Source organism: Parasteatoda tepidariorum, chromosome 3, assembly GCF_043381705.1.
Source record: "Parasteatoda tepidariorum isolate YZ-2023 chromosome 3, CAS_Ptep_4.0, whole genome shotgun sequence".
In the NCBI taxonomy this organism is placed as follows: Eukaryota; Metazoa; Arthropoda; class Arachnida; order Araneae; family Theridiidae; genus Parasteatoda; species Parasteatoda tepidariorum.
In genome coordinates, this window is record NC_092206.1 from 9128112 (window position 1) to 9145761 (window position 17650).

Sequence of the window (17650 nt, forward strand, 5' to 3'; positions counted from 1 at the left end):
TAAATTAGAGATGCAACATACAAATATTTGGTATTTAGCCTATACTGCTGAACGCAGAATATTAATTTCGGACGAATAATGGAAGAATCGTCTGCCGAAGACAAAACTTAATTCGTTTACATCCATCTTTCTTGTTTTCTGCCCTGGGAAGGGTTTATTCAATTAACAAAACAATAATGAAAATAAACAAATTTGTGAAGGGTCCGATTAAAAGAAAAATCATTTTGTGAAGGGTCCGTTTTTCAGTTAAAATATTGTGTGAAGGGTCCGTTAACGGATCCAAATTTGTTCTAAACAGACCCCTGGTATTAGATGCTTTAGGGTTTTAATTAAAAAATAGTGGGACTAAATAAAATTTTATGCTATACACATAATTTATATTTATTAAAATTTTCTTATAGAAGTGCAAAACGTAAGAAAGTATCTATACTAAAAAACCAAAAGCTTTTGTGTTCAACTTAAATGCTAAATTTTGTTTTGCCCCACAAATTCTGTAACACGTATGCAGAGAAATATCCAAGGTCTAAATTTGAATAAAATAATATAACTTCCGATAATTAGACTCATTAACTGTTACACTTGTACTGAAAACCACGTATGCAGTCTCGAAACATGCCGAACAAGAAATGAAGACAAGCATCCTAGTTTAATAAATAAATAAAAGATTGATACCCAATCCAACAAACTGTTTTATTTTACTTTGTAAACCTGTGATATTTATAGAATGTAAATAAATTATTTCAGGTCGGCATGGTCATGTGGAATGACTATAGAGGAGGGCGTTGTTCGATGGGAGATGCCTGTGCCAATCCGGATAACGCAGAAGACGTCTACAAGATGCTTCTTAAGAACTTCGAACGTCACTACAATACGAACCGGGCTCCCTTTGGACTGTTTTATCACGCGGCCTGGTTTACAACACAGCACTACAGAAAGGGTTACTTGAAGTTCATCGACTACATCAACTCAAAGGACGACGTCTACATGGTGACCAACTGGCAAGCCATCCAGTGGATGCGAGATCCGACGCCTTTGTCTAAAATCCACTCTTTCAAGCCATTCCAGTGTCCTAAAGATCCTGACGTACCTGGACCTTGCCATCATCCGAAATCTTGCAACCTGAACTACAAAGGTGGTGGAACCCGTAATCTAAAGACGTGCCAGCCATGTCCTTCTACCTTCCCATGGACCGGAAGAACTGGATTCGAAGAAGTATACATTGTTTGAAGTGCTTCTTTCGTTTGAAATTGTGATGATTCTTTTCTGCAAGCCATTCGATATTTGTTGTTGTTTTTGTCCCACATCAAACACACATAAAAAAATTTTTATGTAAATACATAAAAAAAAGGAGACTAATCTCTCAGTTATCGTTTTCAGTAGTTGTATTATTGCACTTTCTTACTATAAACAATTTTTTTAATGTCTGCCATTGTATGTTAGATTAATAGAAAATACATCCTGGTTCGTTTCAAGTTAGAGCAATAAATTTATCATTTATTTTACCAAGAGAGTATTAAACTACAAAATTCCTAGCCCAGGTTTTTTAGCAAAGACTAGGATAAAAAAAAAAGTTTCTTTAGCGTGGAAATATTGCCTTGCTCCAAGTGAATATTTTATTGTAAGTAAAAAGTAAAGTATCAAAGTATGTGATAAAAAAAAATGTGTGCTTTTAATAAGGTTATTTTAATATTTTTGTTCAATTTAGATTTAGTATTTGTATTTTTGATACCACTTTTTACCAGATAAGTTCTTTCGTCAAAAATAAAAAGTGCTTTTAATAAGGTTATTTTTGTTCAATTTAGATTTATTTAAAGAAATAATTTAATTTGTATTTTTGATACCATTGTTTACCAGATTAGCTCTTTTGTAAAAAAAAAAAAAAAAAAATTGTGCTTTTAATATTTTTGTTCAATTTAGATTTATTTAAAAAAATAATTTTACTGACATTTTTGATACCATTTTTTACTAGATTTGATACAATTTAAATGATTATGTAACTCACACAATATTTTCATAAGTACCTTGAAAATATGCCATCTCTATATAGGATAGAGAGAAGCAAAAAAACTTTCCTACTTTAATAATTACTTTTTTTTTTAAACTGAAGAAAGAAAAAATTACTTTCATAAGTAAGAATCTTTAGTAAATTAAGAAAAAAAATACCATATTAACAAAGGATAACTTTGATCCAATTTAAAAATAGAACAGGAATTAATTCGTTATTCAAACATAATGTCCAGATTTCACAAGGTTCTTCACGGTTACGCGATTTCCTTCTCTTCATTACGGTGATTTTGGCAAATCTTGCTTCTCCCTCCGCCAGTATATTCTAATTTCGTATTGCAGTAATGCATCAACTAAAAGTGTTGGCAGTAGCGTAGTTTTAATGTATGTTCGAGGTGGGTTATCAGTTATGTCCTTCTAATATATATATAATCTTAAGCATTAAAATCTAAAAAAAAAAATGAATATGAAAATATTTTTATAACTACATCCTACAACAGTTCATCAAGCAAGTAATGTTTAATTAATTTCGGAGAGGGTTTTGTCCCCCAAAACTACGCCACTAGGCGTTGGTGACAGCAAAATTTGACTAAAAAAGTGGAAAAAATCGAGTAACCTTGAGACACTTGACCCTAACCATAAAGAATATCGAATACATTTATTTGATTTTTTTAAAAAAAAAAGCAATACAGATTATAAACTATTTACAACACTTTTTGATAACAAAACTACTTTTTAAGATAAATACATTTAAAAAATAGTAAATAGCTTCAATCTTTTGTGATAAGTTATATTTAACTAATACAATACTTTTTATTTAGGCCAAACTTTGTTGTTAATTTATTGCACTATCTTCTTGAATGTGTCATTGTATGTTTCTGAATGTATATTTTACATAAACTGCCACATTGTAACCACATAAAATTTTTTTATCTAACTTAATTATCATATATGCTATGCTTAACTAAATATGCAATTTGGATGAAATGCAGGAGAATTTAAGGATGGACGTACTATGTAAGAAGTAATTTTCGATTCGTTGAACTTCATTAAAGGCGGGGAAAAAACTGAATATTGACTAAAATATTTTTTCAACAATAGTATTAAGTGTTGGGAGGTAGTTGGTAGCAACTATTTTATAACTATTAGGGAAATTTTTTTTTCCTGTTTGGAAATATATTTAGATAAAAAAAAAAAAAGCATTAGCAAAGATATTAACTAAAAATGTCAATTTTTAAGAGGGAATTTTCAGCAATTTTACAAAAAAGAAAAAAAAAATTGAGAATTGATATGTTTGTTTTGGATATTGTAGCAGTAAAGCAGAAATTTTGTTGTAAGAAATACCATATTTTAGCGATAGTGAAATCTCTATTAGGTCAACTTCGCTAAAACTGAAGATGTGTTCCACTTCTATGTTTTTTTATTAAGAAATGTGTGAATTAATAAACGACCTTCGTATGTCAGACTGTTTTACAATTAATATGAATTGTTAATTAGATATATGTAAAAAAAAATCCTACAATTCAAAACAAAAATGGTTTTTTGCATTCTCATGTAAATTTAAAAAAAAAAAAGCATTGTTGAAAATGAACTGTCTTTGTTGGCATACACAGCGCTCAGCTGTTTATTACATTTTCTCCATTTTCGGAGGACTTTTGGTGGTTTCTAAATAAACTTTTTATTATTTGTTTTCTCTTGTTGTTTTTTTAAAATTACATACACCATCTTTCAAAATCCTTGTGAAGAACATTAAGGAAGTCTCGATAGATAAATTCAAACTTATTTAATTTGAATTTTTTGCTCAGTCCTAAGAATTTAGTGCACAAATAATGTTAAATTGTAAACCTCCAGGAAAGACAACCTCTCTTTACGACCACTTTTGGGAGGCACAGAATTTTTTTTTTTCAGACTTAGAGTTGAAGAAAACCTCTCTAAGCGTCCTGGCAAACATCTGCATCAAATGCGGAAAAGGTCAAATAATAAAAAATATCAAAACAAAAATTATTAATCTAATACAGATAAGTAGATTAAAATGTATTCAAAGTATTTGTGTGAGGCTCTTATTTATTTAGAGAGCTCTCTTTGACGGTACAATTTCATGTTGCTGTCAGAATGTACTTAAAGACGATGCTATCAACAATTTACTCATAGAGTTGAAAGTTATTTTCGAAAAAACGAACCACTTCTCATTTTATAAAGCTAACTTATTTTTACGATAGAAAATTAAATGCAAATTCAAACAAAAAACGTACGTGGTTATTTATTCAAAATAGCGCTGACGATGGTAATTAGTAAATTTGTTTTTACTCATAATTACATCAGTTGGGTTCATTTTCATAGATGTTAAATTTTATTCCGAAATACTTCTTTTTATGACCCCAACAGAAGTGGCATTTCCACATCCAGAAAATGACACTGACTGGAAATAAAATCGTGTGCAAAAAATCATGCCTGGACAAAATTTTTGAAGTTAAATGAGGTAACCTCTATGAAAGGACAACCTCCCGCAATTTGTGAAACGGAGAGTGGTCGCTCTAGAGAGGTTTCATTGTAATTTGAATTTTTTGTATGATTACCTTTTAAAATATTACACTAAAAGTCAGGATGCGCAGCCAAATCTTTCAACAAAAAATAAGCACCTTTCCAGCACTCAAAAGATATTTTTAAGCACTGTATACATTAATAAGAAGCTAAATAATTTTCAAAGACTTCACATGATCATGATAAAATAACTAGTTTCTGACAAGGAACTCTTTTTTTTTCTTGATTGTATGAGCCACCATAAAAAGATCGAGAGATTTTTCGGTTTGATTTCAGAGGGTGGAAAATGAAGGCGGAAATTGAGAATCTCTTGCAAAATACAGCTGAGTTGCACATTAGAGTGCTAGAATCTCACCGAACTCAGCTCAGTAGACGCACATGCAGACTCACAAGTATTTCATCAAACATGTAAAATGATTGGCACTTTCATATGCTATGGACCGACGGTACGCCAAAATGCATTGTGGATTAAGCGCTTTTCAAAAACATCCAATGAAAAAAAGCACCTTTAAGGGCTTTTGAAAAACGAAAATAAGCACCATTAAGCACTTTTCAAAAACGCTACACTGCATGAAAATTGTCTTGATCCAGGAGTTCCCTTGTCTTCTGGACTGCGTTCAAAATTACAAGGCTACGGAGTGGAATATTAGCAGCTGTAAACCCGAAAAATTGGGTCGGCTGTTCAATGGCGTCTACAAAATTTTAAAAAAAAAAAAACAAAAAAACAAGCACTCGCTTTAAAAAATGAAAACAATAATAAATAAAAATGGAAGCCAATTTATTTTGAAATATTTCACACACTTTTTTTAAAATTATACATCTTATAAATAGTTGATATGTTACAGCATAGGGGATCCATAAAATTAATAATATTTTCATTATTAATGGTTCAATACATTTTTTTTTCTAACAACTAAAAAATATACATTCTTTTTAAACATGATTGAAGTTTCTAGCAAAACAAAATATTTACTAACGTAAATAAGGAGTAAAAAATAAGGATTTACTTACATCCATATTTTTGAATGAGTATTTAGAGGGTGAAGAAAATACATGTAATGAAGGTACAGTCAGACCTCAAATATAAGAAATAGCTTGAGGATAATCTAAACACCTGGTAAGCATATGTAATGATTTTTTTAAAACAATTTTCATCAAATTGATTCAGAAAATAGAATTTTAACTTTTGAAATTAGAGTGCTTTACAGTATTAAATTTCAATAGGGTACTTTAATAAATGTGTTTCTGTCAAATATTTATAAAGATATATGAAAAGTCACTCGCTCTATTGTACTAAACAGTCGTACTTCTTAAAAGAATAAACCCTTTGTGCAATGCAGCATTTAATTCCGAATTATAAACTGATTTCGTATGACTGTCTTCAGATTTTATTTGCACATAAATATCACATTTTTGTTGCACAAAAAATGCTTCCTTTCAGCAGAAATGGAAGCTAAGACGATCAAATTAATAAAAAAGGTAGATGGAACATCAAAAATTGCAACTTTCAGATTTCTTTGGCAAGATCAAAGCAACTAACAAACAAATTGTTCTTTTGTTACCTCACATAAGATGATAAATTCTACGTAGCCATGATTTTATGTAAAAAGAGTGCTTTTTATGCAGAAACAGCTGCTTGTTCCCACCGATTAACATTGTAAAATTTCATTCAACAATGGATTACTGTCGAATAAAAAAAAAATAAAAAAAAACAAAGCTCTTAAATTTCCAGGTTTAAAAGATTGTTATAGTTTTACAGTGAATGAGCATCAACTTACTCTGCTAAATCTTAAAAAAGTAATTAGGAGGAAAAATTTTTTACCCAGCTTCTCGATATTTTTATAATACATTTTGAGGCTGCTTTTTCAATTTTAGCTTTTCTCTTCAGTTGTTTATGAATACACAAATATTGTAATTCAGAAGATTCTAAATTAAAAAAAAAATAGAATGACATAATTTGTATAATGAATGCCAGGAGAGATTATTGAGAAAAACAAAACAAAATGGTGAAGCAGAAGAAAAATCAACAATATTATACAAAAATAAGCTCCTATAAACAAATATCAAGTTTTTTTTTCTCTCCTTCAAACTATACAATGCATGATGTGCGACCGAAAGATAAGTTTCAATTGACGGGGCACATTTTTTCGAAACGATGTCTCGGAAAGCAAGCTTTTCCTTACACACACCTAAAATGAGGTCTCGCAGAGCACAATAATTTCCGATCACATGATTTGTACATTTCAATCCGCTGAAATACCAAATCTGAAAAAAAAAAACACACACATTTTAATTACTTCATCCGTATATGTACACATTACATTTAGTATAAATGTTATGAAGCAAGAGACTAAGAGCTTTTTACTTTTTTGCTCTTTCTGAGAGCTACATTTTGTGGCTTGTACATAATTTGTACACAGGGTGAGTAGCCAAATCTTTCAACAAAATATAAGCATCTTTTAAGTACTTTTTAAGCACTCAAAAATATTTTTAAGCACTATATACATTAACAAAATGTAAAATAATTAAAGACTTTACATGATCATGATAAAATAACTAGTTTCCGACAAAAAACTCTTCTTGATTATATTAGTCACTATAAAATGATAAAGAGATTTTTTGGTTTGATATCAGCGGGTGGAAAATGAAGCCTGAAATTGAGAATATCTTGCAAAATGCAGCAGAGTTGCACTCAGAGTGCAACAATCGCAGTAGACAGACTCACAAGTATTTCATCAAATATTTAAAATGATTGGCATTTTCATATGATATAGAACGACGGTATGCCGAAATGGATTGTGGATTTCAATTCACTTTTCAAACACCCAATGAAAAAAAGCACCTTAAAGGGCTTTTAAGAAAACAAAAACAAGCACCTGTAAGTAAAAGTATTTCATCAAACATGTAAAATGGTTAGCGCTTTGATACGCTATGGTCCTAAGGTATGTCGAAAGAGATTGTGGTTGAATGAATTGTGAAAACGTTGAATAGAACAATGCGAAACTCACGCTTTTGCATACGTGGTGAAAATCGACATGACAAAGAAAAGTCATTTTCAAAAAGGGAAAAATAAGAAATTTTTTAAAAATAATCCATGAAAAAAAAAACACCTTTAGGGGCTTTTAAAAAGCCAAATTCGAAAATAAGTACCTTTAAGCACTTTTTAAAAACGCTACGCACCATATGTACATTTTTTATCATAAATTTCTCATTTAGTAGTAGAAGTACTTTATGTTGCACTAAAGCTAACTGGTTATCTAAAGACTACTTGGGAAACAGCCCGAGGATGATATGAAGACACGCCTAAACAATTTTTAACCTTTGAGTAGGAAATGGCTTCCATCGTTTAATAGCCAGGCGGCCAGTGAACAAAATCTAAGCTTTTTGCAGTAGAACAGTTTTAAGTCGCAGAGGCTCAGGGAATAGAACGCTTGCCTGCCAATGAGGTGACCTAGGTTCGGTCCCAGGTTTGGCTGGTTGATTCAAATTCTGCCCGCGGCTAGCACAGACCACAGTGCTGATGTAAAATATCCTTGTCTTCTGGATAGTGTTCAAAATTATAAATCTATCGAGCTGAATACTTGTATTCCTGAACCCAAAAATTGGGTCGGATGTTCAACGATGGTTATAAAATAATATAAAAAGTAGAACAGTTTAAAGCGGACTAATACTGTGCTTCAATTCCTTTGCAGGTTGATCAAAGTGGTCACCCACCAGCCTACTGACCGTTAATAGCGCAGCCTACTGACCGAATAAGATCATTATGGTACCATTTGTAGTTTAAACAATAAAGGTTAAAAGATCAATTATTTTTTAAATTTTTGGTATCCACTTTTGCGCGTTTATAATCAGCAAAACGATGACTTTCTCAGACGCTGGGAACTTGTGGAGAATTTTTCTAAATTTTAAAGGAAATAAATAATTCGAATACCAATGTCAAAAGAACAAATATTGGCGGATAAATGTTATAAAAAGTCATCGAATATCCACAAGCATTATGGAGATATGTTTGAGGTGGTATTTTCTTTTTACTTTCTTTTGAGGTGTTATTTTCTGAGGGTTCAGGAGAATTCTGGTTGGGGTGAACATTAATAGGTAAATATTTTACTTATGTATTTTTCAATAAGAATTTTATTTTATTTCTAAATCTATCAACTCATGTCTTTAATTAAGGGTTAAGCAAAAAGAAACAAAAAAAAAAAAGCTTTTGTGGGGAAAGGAGTAATTGACAATGTCAACCTTAATCTCTAAAAAGGTATCTCAAGATTGAATAGAGTTATATACTGGTGAATTTATATTTAATAATCGTACTGGTAGTTACATCCAGGGACAGGAGCCAAAATTTTCAGAAAATGGTAAGAAAAATAGTAAGTTTCTTTTTTTAAAAAAAAAATAGGACTGTTGAAAAAAAAAATAAAAAATTCACTTAAAATTACTTAATCAATTTTCATTAATATTTATTTAAATCATAAAAAATGTCTACTTCCTCCTAAATTTTAAAAACAGAAATTAAAAATAAAATTGCTGAAAAGATCAAAAAAAAATATGTCTCAAAATTTTTTTCACCAAATTTTGCATTTTATAAAATTTAAAAATACATTAATTTTATAACTAATATTTTTTTTAAAAAGAGTTTTTTGGTAAGATAATTTTTTTCATATTAAAAAAAATTTGATTTTATTCAATGCTCTATCATTTATTGACTTTTACAATTAATAAAACTATTATTGATTTACAATAATTATAAAAAAGTTTGCTGAAATGTCGAGTTATTGAGATCTGACAAAATTGGAAAACTTAGCTTTGCCCACAAAAACTGCACTTCTATTATAATTGGAGTTTCTGGTAACCCAGACAGCCCACAGTAATTCTGATTAACAAAGTTCAATAGTAGTTATACAGAAGCTATTCACAGATTGCGAATGTAAGAGAAATGCCTGGATACTCACTGTATTTATACTGTAAGATCATCATCATCGTCGAGGATCCGAACAGGCTCCCTCCAATACGTAAAGTAACTGTATTCTTCAGGGGAGGAAAATATGGGGGTGGGATGACCATTCACCCTTGTGCTTGGTTTTAAAGGAGGGAAAACATGATCAACATCATCACTTAATCTGGTGTATCTGTGAGAGAAAAAAAAAAATTATAAGCTTACTTCATAACAGCTTATGTTTCAATGTAATACTTTGGTATATAAATAAACAGCATTTCAAAATGTCTTTACCATTTAATTTTCACTATAACATAAAATGTATGATTATTTTTTCTTAATTTCAACTAGAAATAAAATTTTAATATTTGTCTATTCATATATATTTAACATTGAAATAAATTTTAATGTCTATCTATCTATATATACATACGTGTGTGTAGATATATATAAACAGTCGGACTCCTATTTAACGAAGTCGCTAATTTTCGATAAAAAGTTTGTATAAATGGAAAATTCGTTAAATAGAAAATCACCATTTGAAATACTTAAACCACACTAAACAGGTCTAAAATTCATAAGCATGAGACATAATTGAAATAGCAATTGATACACCTTTATCTTGTAAATTATTATCTACTATCTAACTGTTTCAAATGATTTTAATATTTTATCATATGAAAGTATGGTGATTTCTTCATCATTTCGACCTTTATCTTCTTTCTCACAATTTATTGCTGTATTGTTTTTATTTTTCACACTGTCCAAAATATGCGTTTCTATGGTTGCAGCATTAGAATCAATAAAATGAAAATCATTAATCAGTTCATCAATAATTTCATAGTTCTCTCTTAGTTGTACCCATATTTTTTTAAGTTCTTCTAATGGAATGCCATCCTTGTCCTCTGCACTTTCCAAATTCTCTGCGGCGACTAAGAACCCACCTTTACTGTTACAAATAGTATGATCTGTAACATAGTTCCATGCTTTAGAAATTTTTGTTATGCTTTCTGGTAAATTGACTTTCGTGGATTCCTGTATGAAATGCGAACAAAAAGGAAAAGGGATTTTATCACTTTCTCGAAAAGTGGCTGCGAAAATCCATTCAAGGTCATTTCCCCCCTAAAATCTGTTAACAAGTTTTAAATGTTCCAAAATATTTTGGGGAATAGGGAAAGTGGATTGTAAAGAAAAGTTCGTTAAATAGAAAATTCACTTTGCTATTTGGTTATTTATTAATATTTGATATTGTAAGTTATTTTATGAAGAAATTTTTAAAATGCTCTTGGTTCCTCGAAAAAAAAAATCGCAAAATAGACAAATTTGCAAAATGGAAGTTTGTTAAATAGAAGTTTGACTGCATAACATATATATTTATATAAAAATAAAGTGGTGCCAAAATTGTGAGTATTCTTCTAAGTTTGAATTACATGCGTAACATCTAAATCTGTTGGATCGATTGTTTATTTTAAGAGCTGCACAAATATACAACATACTACCGATTTTAACTGAGAAAGTTACACACATCTAAAAAATAAACTTTATTTTTCAACAAATGGCAGTTTCATTCCTGAAAATACATTATAATATTTCAACCAGTTTATATATTTTTAAATTCAGGTAGGCAGTATAAAAATCTAATGGCAACATTATCACCAAGAAATTGCTTTTGAAGAATATAATCAATAGATATATCATAACACAATATTATAAATTTTAAAATACTAACTTAATATTCTTTCAGAAAATTGCATTCTTTTTTGGTTACTAATTCAACAGCAATGGATATATTTTCTCTTATCATCAAATTCTTCCTCGACTTTAAATTATACTGTAACTAAATTGTTTTATTTATTGTTACGTGTGTATTATATGTCTTTACATCCATCATACTGAACACTATCAAAGGATGATTTTATTTTATTACCGCCATTGAAAAGCCGACCTAATTTTTGGGTTTTTTACTACCCGTGTTCAACACTGCAGCCTTGTAATTTTGAACCAATCCAGAAGACAAGGGAACTCCTGGATCAAGCATTGGGAGAAATTTTGCCTTCGTAGAGGACTTTTTGATGGAACTAACCCGCGTTTGCGTTATATGGAGAGGAAGACCATGAGAACCTCCTACGGTTAGCCCGACGGCAAGGGGACTCAAGCCCATGATCAATCTACCACTGAGGATATTTCACGCCTGCACTGTGGCCGGTTCAAGCCGCATGCAGAATTCGTATCAACTAGCCAATGGCTGGGATTCGAACCCGGTACACTTCATTGGAAGGCAAATGCTATATCCCCATAGTCATTACGGCTCTTTACACAAATATAGCCAAATAAGGGATAACACTCAAAACATGGAACTCGTAAGCATAACCAATAGTTTTCTAAATTTCTCCCCGTTTTAGGAAGCTTGTTACTGTTTACATTTAGTTAACCATCTATATGTGTTACAACCAATACATTTTCACTCGATGAGATTAATAATAAATATTGGAAAGGAGCAAAACTTACGAAGATTGGAATGTCTGAATGAGTTCTAATTTAAGCTCTCCTCTATGATTAATAGTAAATGATCGTGTAAGAGGAATTCCGACAGCTCGGTACGCCCAATTGTCCTAAAAAATATTTCACATGATTATGTACATCAATATCCATAATTAAGTAAAGAATACATAAAGCTTGGCTTTACAAATCAAAAAATTTTTAAATAACGGTAGAACACTCCAAAAAATCGCTTGCAACAAAAATATTTTTTTCTTCATAAAATTAAATGTGCATAAAATTTTGGCAATAAAAAAATCACACTTCAGTTATGAATAAGTAATACCCATAGGTTTCTGATAAGTTGGTTAATTTGTAACACACAGGGTGAAAAATTTTTAAAGCAATAATAAATATTTTAAAATTATATAAGTAAATGCGAAAATTGCTTAAATTTAAACAATCACCGATAAAAATTATAGCATTTTGGAACATTGAAACAATGTTTGAAAATGCAATAAGCCATATCTTCGAGTTTTCAAGAGCAACAATTTTTAATTTATTTGCTTTGAAGTTTAGAAATAGATTTATTATTAACTCTTTATTTTCATATTTTTTGGTGAAATTATAGAAGTGAAGATTTAAATTATAAATTAAGTTACTGAAAGGAATTTCCAAAAGCTGAATGAAGTCAGTGCTCTGCTCACATGTTTTTTTTAACAAATGGATTAAATTATATGATTGAAATGCCAAGAAAACAAAAGTAGGCTATTTTTATTCATTTGTTTCAAAAGCAAAAAATATAATTAAAAGATTATGAATTTGTGCAAGTGGGAAATAAAAACAAAACAAACAGAAAAGAAAATGAAATGGTCACTTAACAACCAATATAAGCCTTATATAGAATTATCAGGTTCATCGATATTTTATATTAATTTTTCACCCAATATAGGCTCGATATTGGCCCTTTATATGACTAATATTAAAAATCTAGGCATCCCAATATAGGTCCCTTGCTGCATGTTCATATAGGAACCATATTGAGATGATTTTGAGCTAAACTGGAGTCAAGATAAAATTGTTGCTCACAAAAATTATTCAGACTTACGTTTATTTTGTTACCAAACCCGGCATAAAAAGGATTTCCCATGTAAGTTGGGTACAATGACTGTATATCTTTTAAGCAGCTAATTTTGAATTCTTCAGGTTTTCTTTCAATCACTTCTCTGTAAAAAAAAAAGCATTAATTTTTAATAAATAACAATAAATATCTTCATTAAAATGCATCAATTAATAAAAGTCACTATAGAAAAAAATCTGGAAGATAGGAAACGTCAGTTCTTTTAAAGTCTCAAATTCCGTGAAACAGTTTAAAGAATTTACTGCACATGGCTGTAAGTTGGAGAAGTTACAGCGTTGCTTTGTAAATAGAATCAATGTTTCAAGGTTATGAGATTTTCCAACTCTTTGTACTTTAGTTTTCTTCATTATTATGGTTTTGGAAAATCTAAGTTTTCTTTCCTCACCAGCATATTTAAATTTTTTTTTCTGACAGCTTCTTAGTGTCTACAATTTTATACAATAATGAAATAACAAAAGAAAAAATAACATTTCTTTCAATAATCCCTAAATATAAAATTAATTACAATTTATTGATATGGCATACCTGCCAACCCTTCCGGATTTTCCGGAAGATTTTATTTTCATATTTAAAGTGTTATTCCAATGTTCTCATGTTATTCCAATTAACTTCTTGAACTATAATGATAATTACAAATGAGTTTGATCACCACTACATATAAATAATTACAATAAATATATAAAAGCATAATAATCCATGCTCTAGCGAATTTCAATGGGATCAAAGTATAAATACATCTTTTAGTCAGATTGTTTTTTGTTCATTGTTTCACAACCACTCTGATAATCAGTTCTCGGAAAGAGTGAAAGTTGGCAGGTATGATATGGTAGAAAATGACTTAATTTAACGAATTTAATCCTATTATGAAACACAAAATATAATACTATCTGTAAAAAAAATTGCGTTTATAAGAATTGTAGTAAAAATCTCAAATAATGTATACCATTGTTTACTGTTAATGATTATGAAAACATTGTGAACAAACAATTCAAGAATTTCAAAAATGATGATTATTATTTATTTCAGCAAACACACACTTCTATATATATATATTTATAATGTTTTTAAAAATTTATAATTTTTAAAAAAGCATTGATATGTATTTACTAAATAAAATATTTCAATTAAAAATAGTTTTAAAATAGCTATTAATTTTTAACAGCGAAATTAAACATTTAAATTATAACATGCTATTTTCTTTTAAACTTTTAATTGACAAACTGACTTCCAAAATTGCTTAAAAATTTAGAACTAAATATAGATTTCCATATTATTAATACACTTTTTTTGATGATTGTTTTGTTTTCCAGAAGACAAGTGCTAACAATGAAAGAAATCAGTTATAAGTTTTTTAAAAAGTGGCATCGGTTTTTTAAATAGAACATAGGTTCTTCAGCTAACAATATTTATATAAAAAATATACTTCACCACTGAAGAAACTCAAAGAGAATATGCTGATAATGAACAGAATAATAATTGTTTTTACTTTAAGACAGTTGTAAAAAGATGAGCAGTTTCTAATGAATTGAGTATTTATCCACTTTTAAAAGTCAAGTTAGCACCAAGTTAATATATAATCGCCTTTTTCCATACTTTTTTCTTAAAAAAAAATTAAAAAGAAAAAAAAAATTATTATTCCCAGTTGCAGTTACAAGTGCTTTTTTAAATCCAGATTAAAAATAATTGGAACAAACACTTCTGGAACTTTAGAGAATGAAAATAATTGCAGGTACTAATAAAAGAAGCAGTTTACCTATGAAGTGCACTAATGAGTGAAGTTGGAGAAAGTAAAAGAGGACCATCCGGCAAACAGATCTCGCCCTGTCTCACTCTCCGCAGATAATCCCTCGTTATTCTGGCCTGTCCGATGGCCCTCGCTGACAAATACAGGAACTTGTATCCATTGCTATGAATTTTAGAAAATAACTTCGCAACTCCAAGTTGAGCCCAGCTGTGACCAACTATGGGCAGAATATGTCCCAAAACATCAGATCTAGAGATAAATTGACACTTAGTAAGGGCAGAATAATTACATAAAAACTGCATGCTTAATTTTTCAAGAATTTTATTAGCAATTTAGAAGGAAATAAAAAAGATTTTATTAAAATTACGGAAATAGTAGTCGCCCAACTTAAAATTACTATTATTTCTTACGTTAAAAGCATGAATATACAGCAATAATATTTTATGTGTCATACATTTTTGAGTCTTTTTTCTACAGCCACACATTTAAGCTGTAACAAATATACGTATTTTCAATCTTCTATACTTGTGTGCAAAACACTTACTAAATTTATTTTCCAAACAAATTACAAAAAAAAAGTAAGAATTACTTTACTTTATATTATAAATAATAGTTATGGGAAATTTCAGGATAATTTTTATAAGTCATTTCATGTCTATAGTCAAAGAAAGAGAGTTTAAGAACTTATAATTTCAGTGGCATAAGCATTTATGCAATAACAGAATACAATTCTTTTACAGGGTGTGCAGTCAAATCTTTCAACAAAAAATAAGCATCTTTTAAGTACTTCTGAAGCACTCAAAAATAGTTTTAAGCAATATATACATTAACAAAATGCAAAATAATTTTCAAAGACTTTACATGAACATGATAAAATAACAAGTCTCTGACAAAGAATTCTTTTTCTTGATTATATTAGCCATTATAAAATGATGAAAATATTTTTTGGTTCAATATCAGAGGGCAGAAAATGAAACCAGAAATTGAGAATATCTTGCAAAATGCAGTAGAGTTGCACATAAGAGAGCAAGAATCTCACCGAACCAAGCTCAGAAGACGCACATACGGACTCGTAAGTATTTAATCAAACATGTAAAACCTTTTCATACGCTACGGACCGACAGTAGGCCGAAATAGATTGTGTAATGAATTGTGAAGGTGTTGAATAGAATAATTTGAAAATAATGCTTTTGCAAAATATGTGGAGAAAACAGACACGATAAAGAAAAATAATCTCATTTTCGATAAAGGAAAATAAAGCCCTTTTTTAAAAAAAAAAACTCATAAAAAAGCACCTTTAAAAGGTATTTAAAAAATTGAAATAAAAAAAAACATATATAAGCACTCTTTAAAAACGATATCTACAGACAAAGAAAGAGAATTTGAGAACTTTTAATTTCAGTGTCATAAGCATTTATGCAAACACAGAAAACAATTCTTTTACAGAATTTTTTTTTGTTATTAATTTAAAAAAGACCTTCTATTAAGAGCCCGAAAATCTGTTAGGAAAAAATTGTGTACCAAAAAATAAAAAGGAAGTACTTTAGAGAGATGAATACCTATTTTAGGTTATCAAAGTACAAGATGGTTGCAATTTAAAGTGGAAGTACTGTTAAGATTCACAGCTCTTGCTCGACTGAAATGGTCGCAATGAAATTTTAAAGATTTGTTATGTAGTTCATGCAACAAAAGCTTTAATATTTTTTTTCTTCTGAAATTTGTTCAATACGTAACAAAATAGAAAGGAAGATAATCGTTCAAACACTCAAGAATATCATATTTCATTTATTTATGCATCTGCTTATCTTTTGTGCATATTCTGTTGGTCAACAATATACTGAAATTATACCAACATGTCACACACTGTCACATACATCAGTAGGAATGCAGGGGGCATGGCTGTTGATACTAGGTTACAATCTTCCTTCATAAGTTATATATTCTTAATCCACTGACGGTTCTGCACTTAAAAAGTCGAAGCTGTATTTTAACTTGCAGTCTTTGCAAAAGTGTTTAGTTATTTATTTCTTTTTTAAGTTAATAGATATGGAAGAAACATTCTCCCAATTTTGCCCATTTTCTAAACCGCCAGTGGGAATAAACCTAATTTTTGAGACAACCCCATAAGCAGAACACAAAAGGGTTCAAAGCTAGGGTCAATGCAGATCATCATATAGTCTTTTATGTCATTGTATATCGTTTTAGTAGAGCTTCACCACACATTAGTAAAATTTAAAAATAATATTAATATATATATTGATATATTTTCTGGCAGAAACACTGATTGCATAATGATGAGGTATGAGACAATAAGGATAATTTTCTTTGGTTAAAACTTTAACAGGGTGCGTAGCCAAATCTTTCAACAATAAAAAAAGCACCTTTTATTTATAAGCACTACATACATTAAAAAAGTGCAAAATAATTTTCAAAGATTTCACATGATCTAACTAGTCTAATCCAGTGGCGTACGCAAGGGAGGGGTTTAGGGGTTTGAACACCCCCCTTGAGCTCAGACAAAATGGCAAAAAGAAAATTTTTTATTAGAAATTATGCGAGTATTATGTTTTAAGACTATATATTTTTATTTGCCTTATGCCTACCTTTTTATCTCACGGTATTTCTCAGAATACTGAAAAAAACATTTACTATAATAGGGTTGTACTTTTGAAACCAAATTCACGTGATACTGTTATGGACTGGTTCCTTTCTGTTCTGCCAGTCGCGATAGTTTTCGAGACTGGCTGTCATTCGCGAGGTCTTTACGCGATGATTCTGGAATCTTAGACGTTCTGTCGTCTTTGAGACA

The 17650-nt window shown here is 29.9% G+C and overlaps 2 protein-coding genes across 7 annotated transcripts in view; one reads left to right on the forward strand and one right to left on the reverse strand.

The window, feature by feature from the left end:
- The window catches only part of LOC107448509 (Chitin deacetylase-like 5), a 77675-nt gene extending 73979 nt beyond the window's left edge, over nt 1-3696 (forward strand). For both annotated transcript variants that reach the window (XM_043052532.2, XM_016063742.3), the window contains exon 8: nt 745-3696. In XM_043052532.2, the coding sequence (XP_042908466.1) occupies nt 745-1227 (483 nt within the window). In that variant the 3' untranslated portion in view covers nt 1228-3696. The remainder of the gene's footprint in view (nt 1-744) is intronic.
- A 1610-nt stretch (nt 3697-5306) lies between these two features.
- The window catches only part of LOC107448508 (phosphatidate phosphatase LPIN), a 59574-nt gene continuing 47230 nt past the window's right edge, over nt 5307-17650 (reverse strand). For all 5 annotated transcript variants that reach the window (XM_043052533.2, XM_043052535.2, XM_043052534.2 and 2 more), the window contains exons 14-18: nt 14851-15090; nt 13065-13182; nt 11987-12090; nt 9495-9671; nt 5307-6810 (exon numbers count right to left, since the gene is read on the reverse strand). In XM_043052533.2, the coding sequence (XP_042908467.1) occupies nt 9500-9671; nt 11987-12090; nt 13065-13182; nt 14851-15090 (634 nt within the window). In that variant the 3' untranslated portion in view covers nt 5307-6810; nt 9495-9499. The remainder of the gene's footprint in view (nt 6811-9494; nt 9672-11986; nt 12091-13064; nt 13183-14850; nt 15091-17650) is intronic.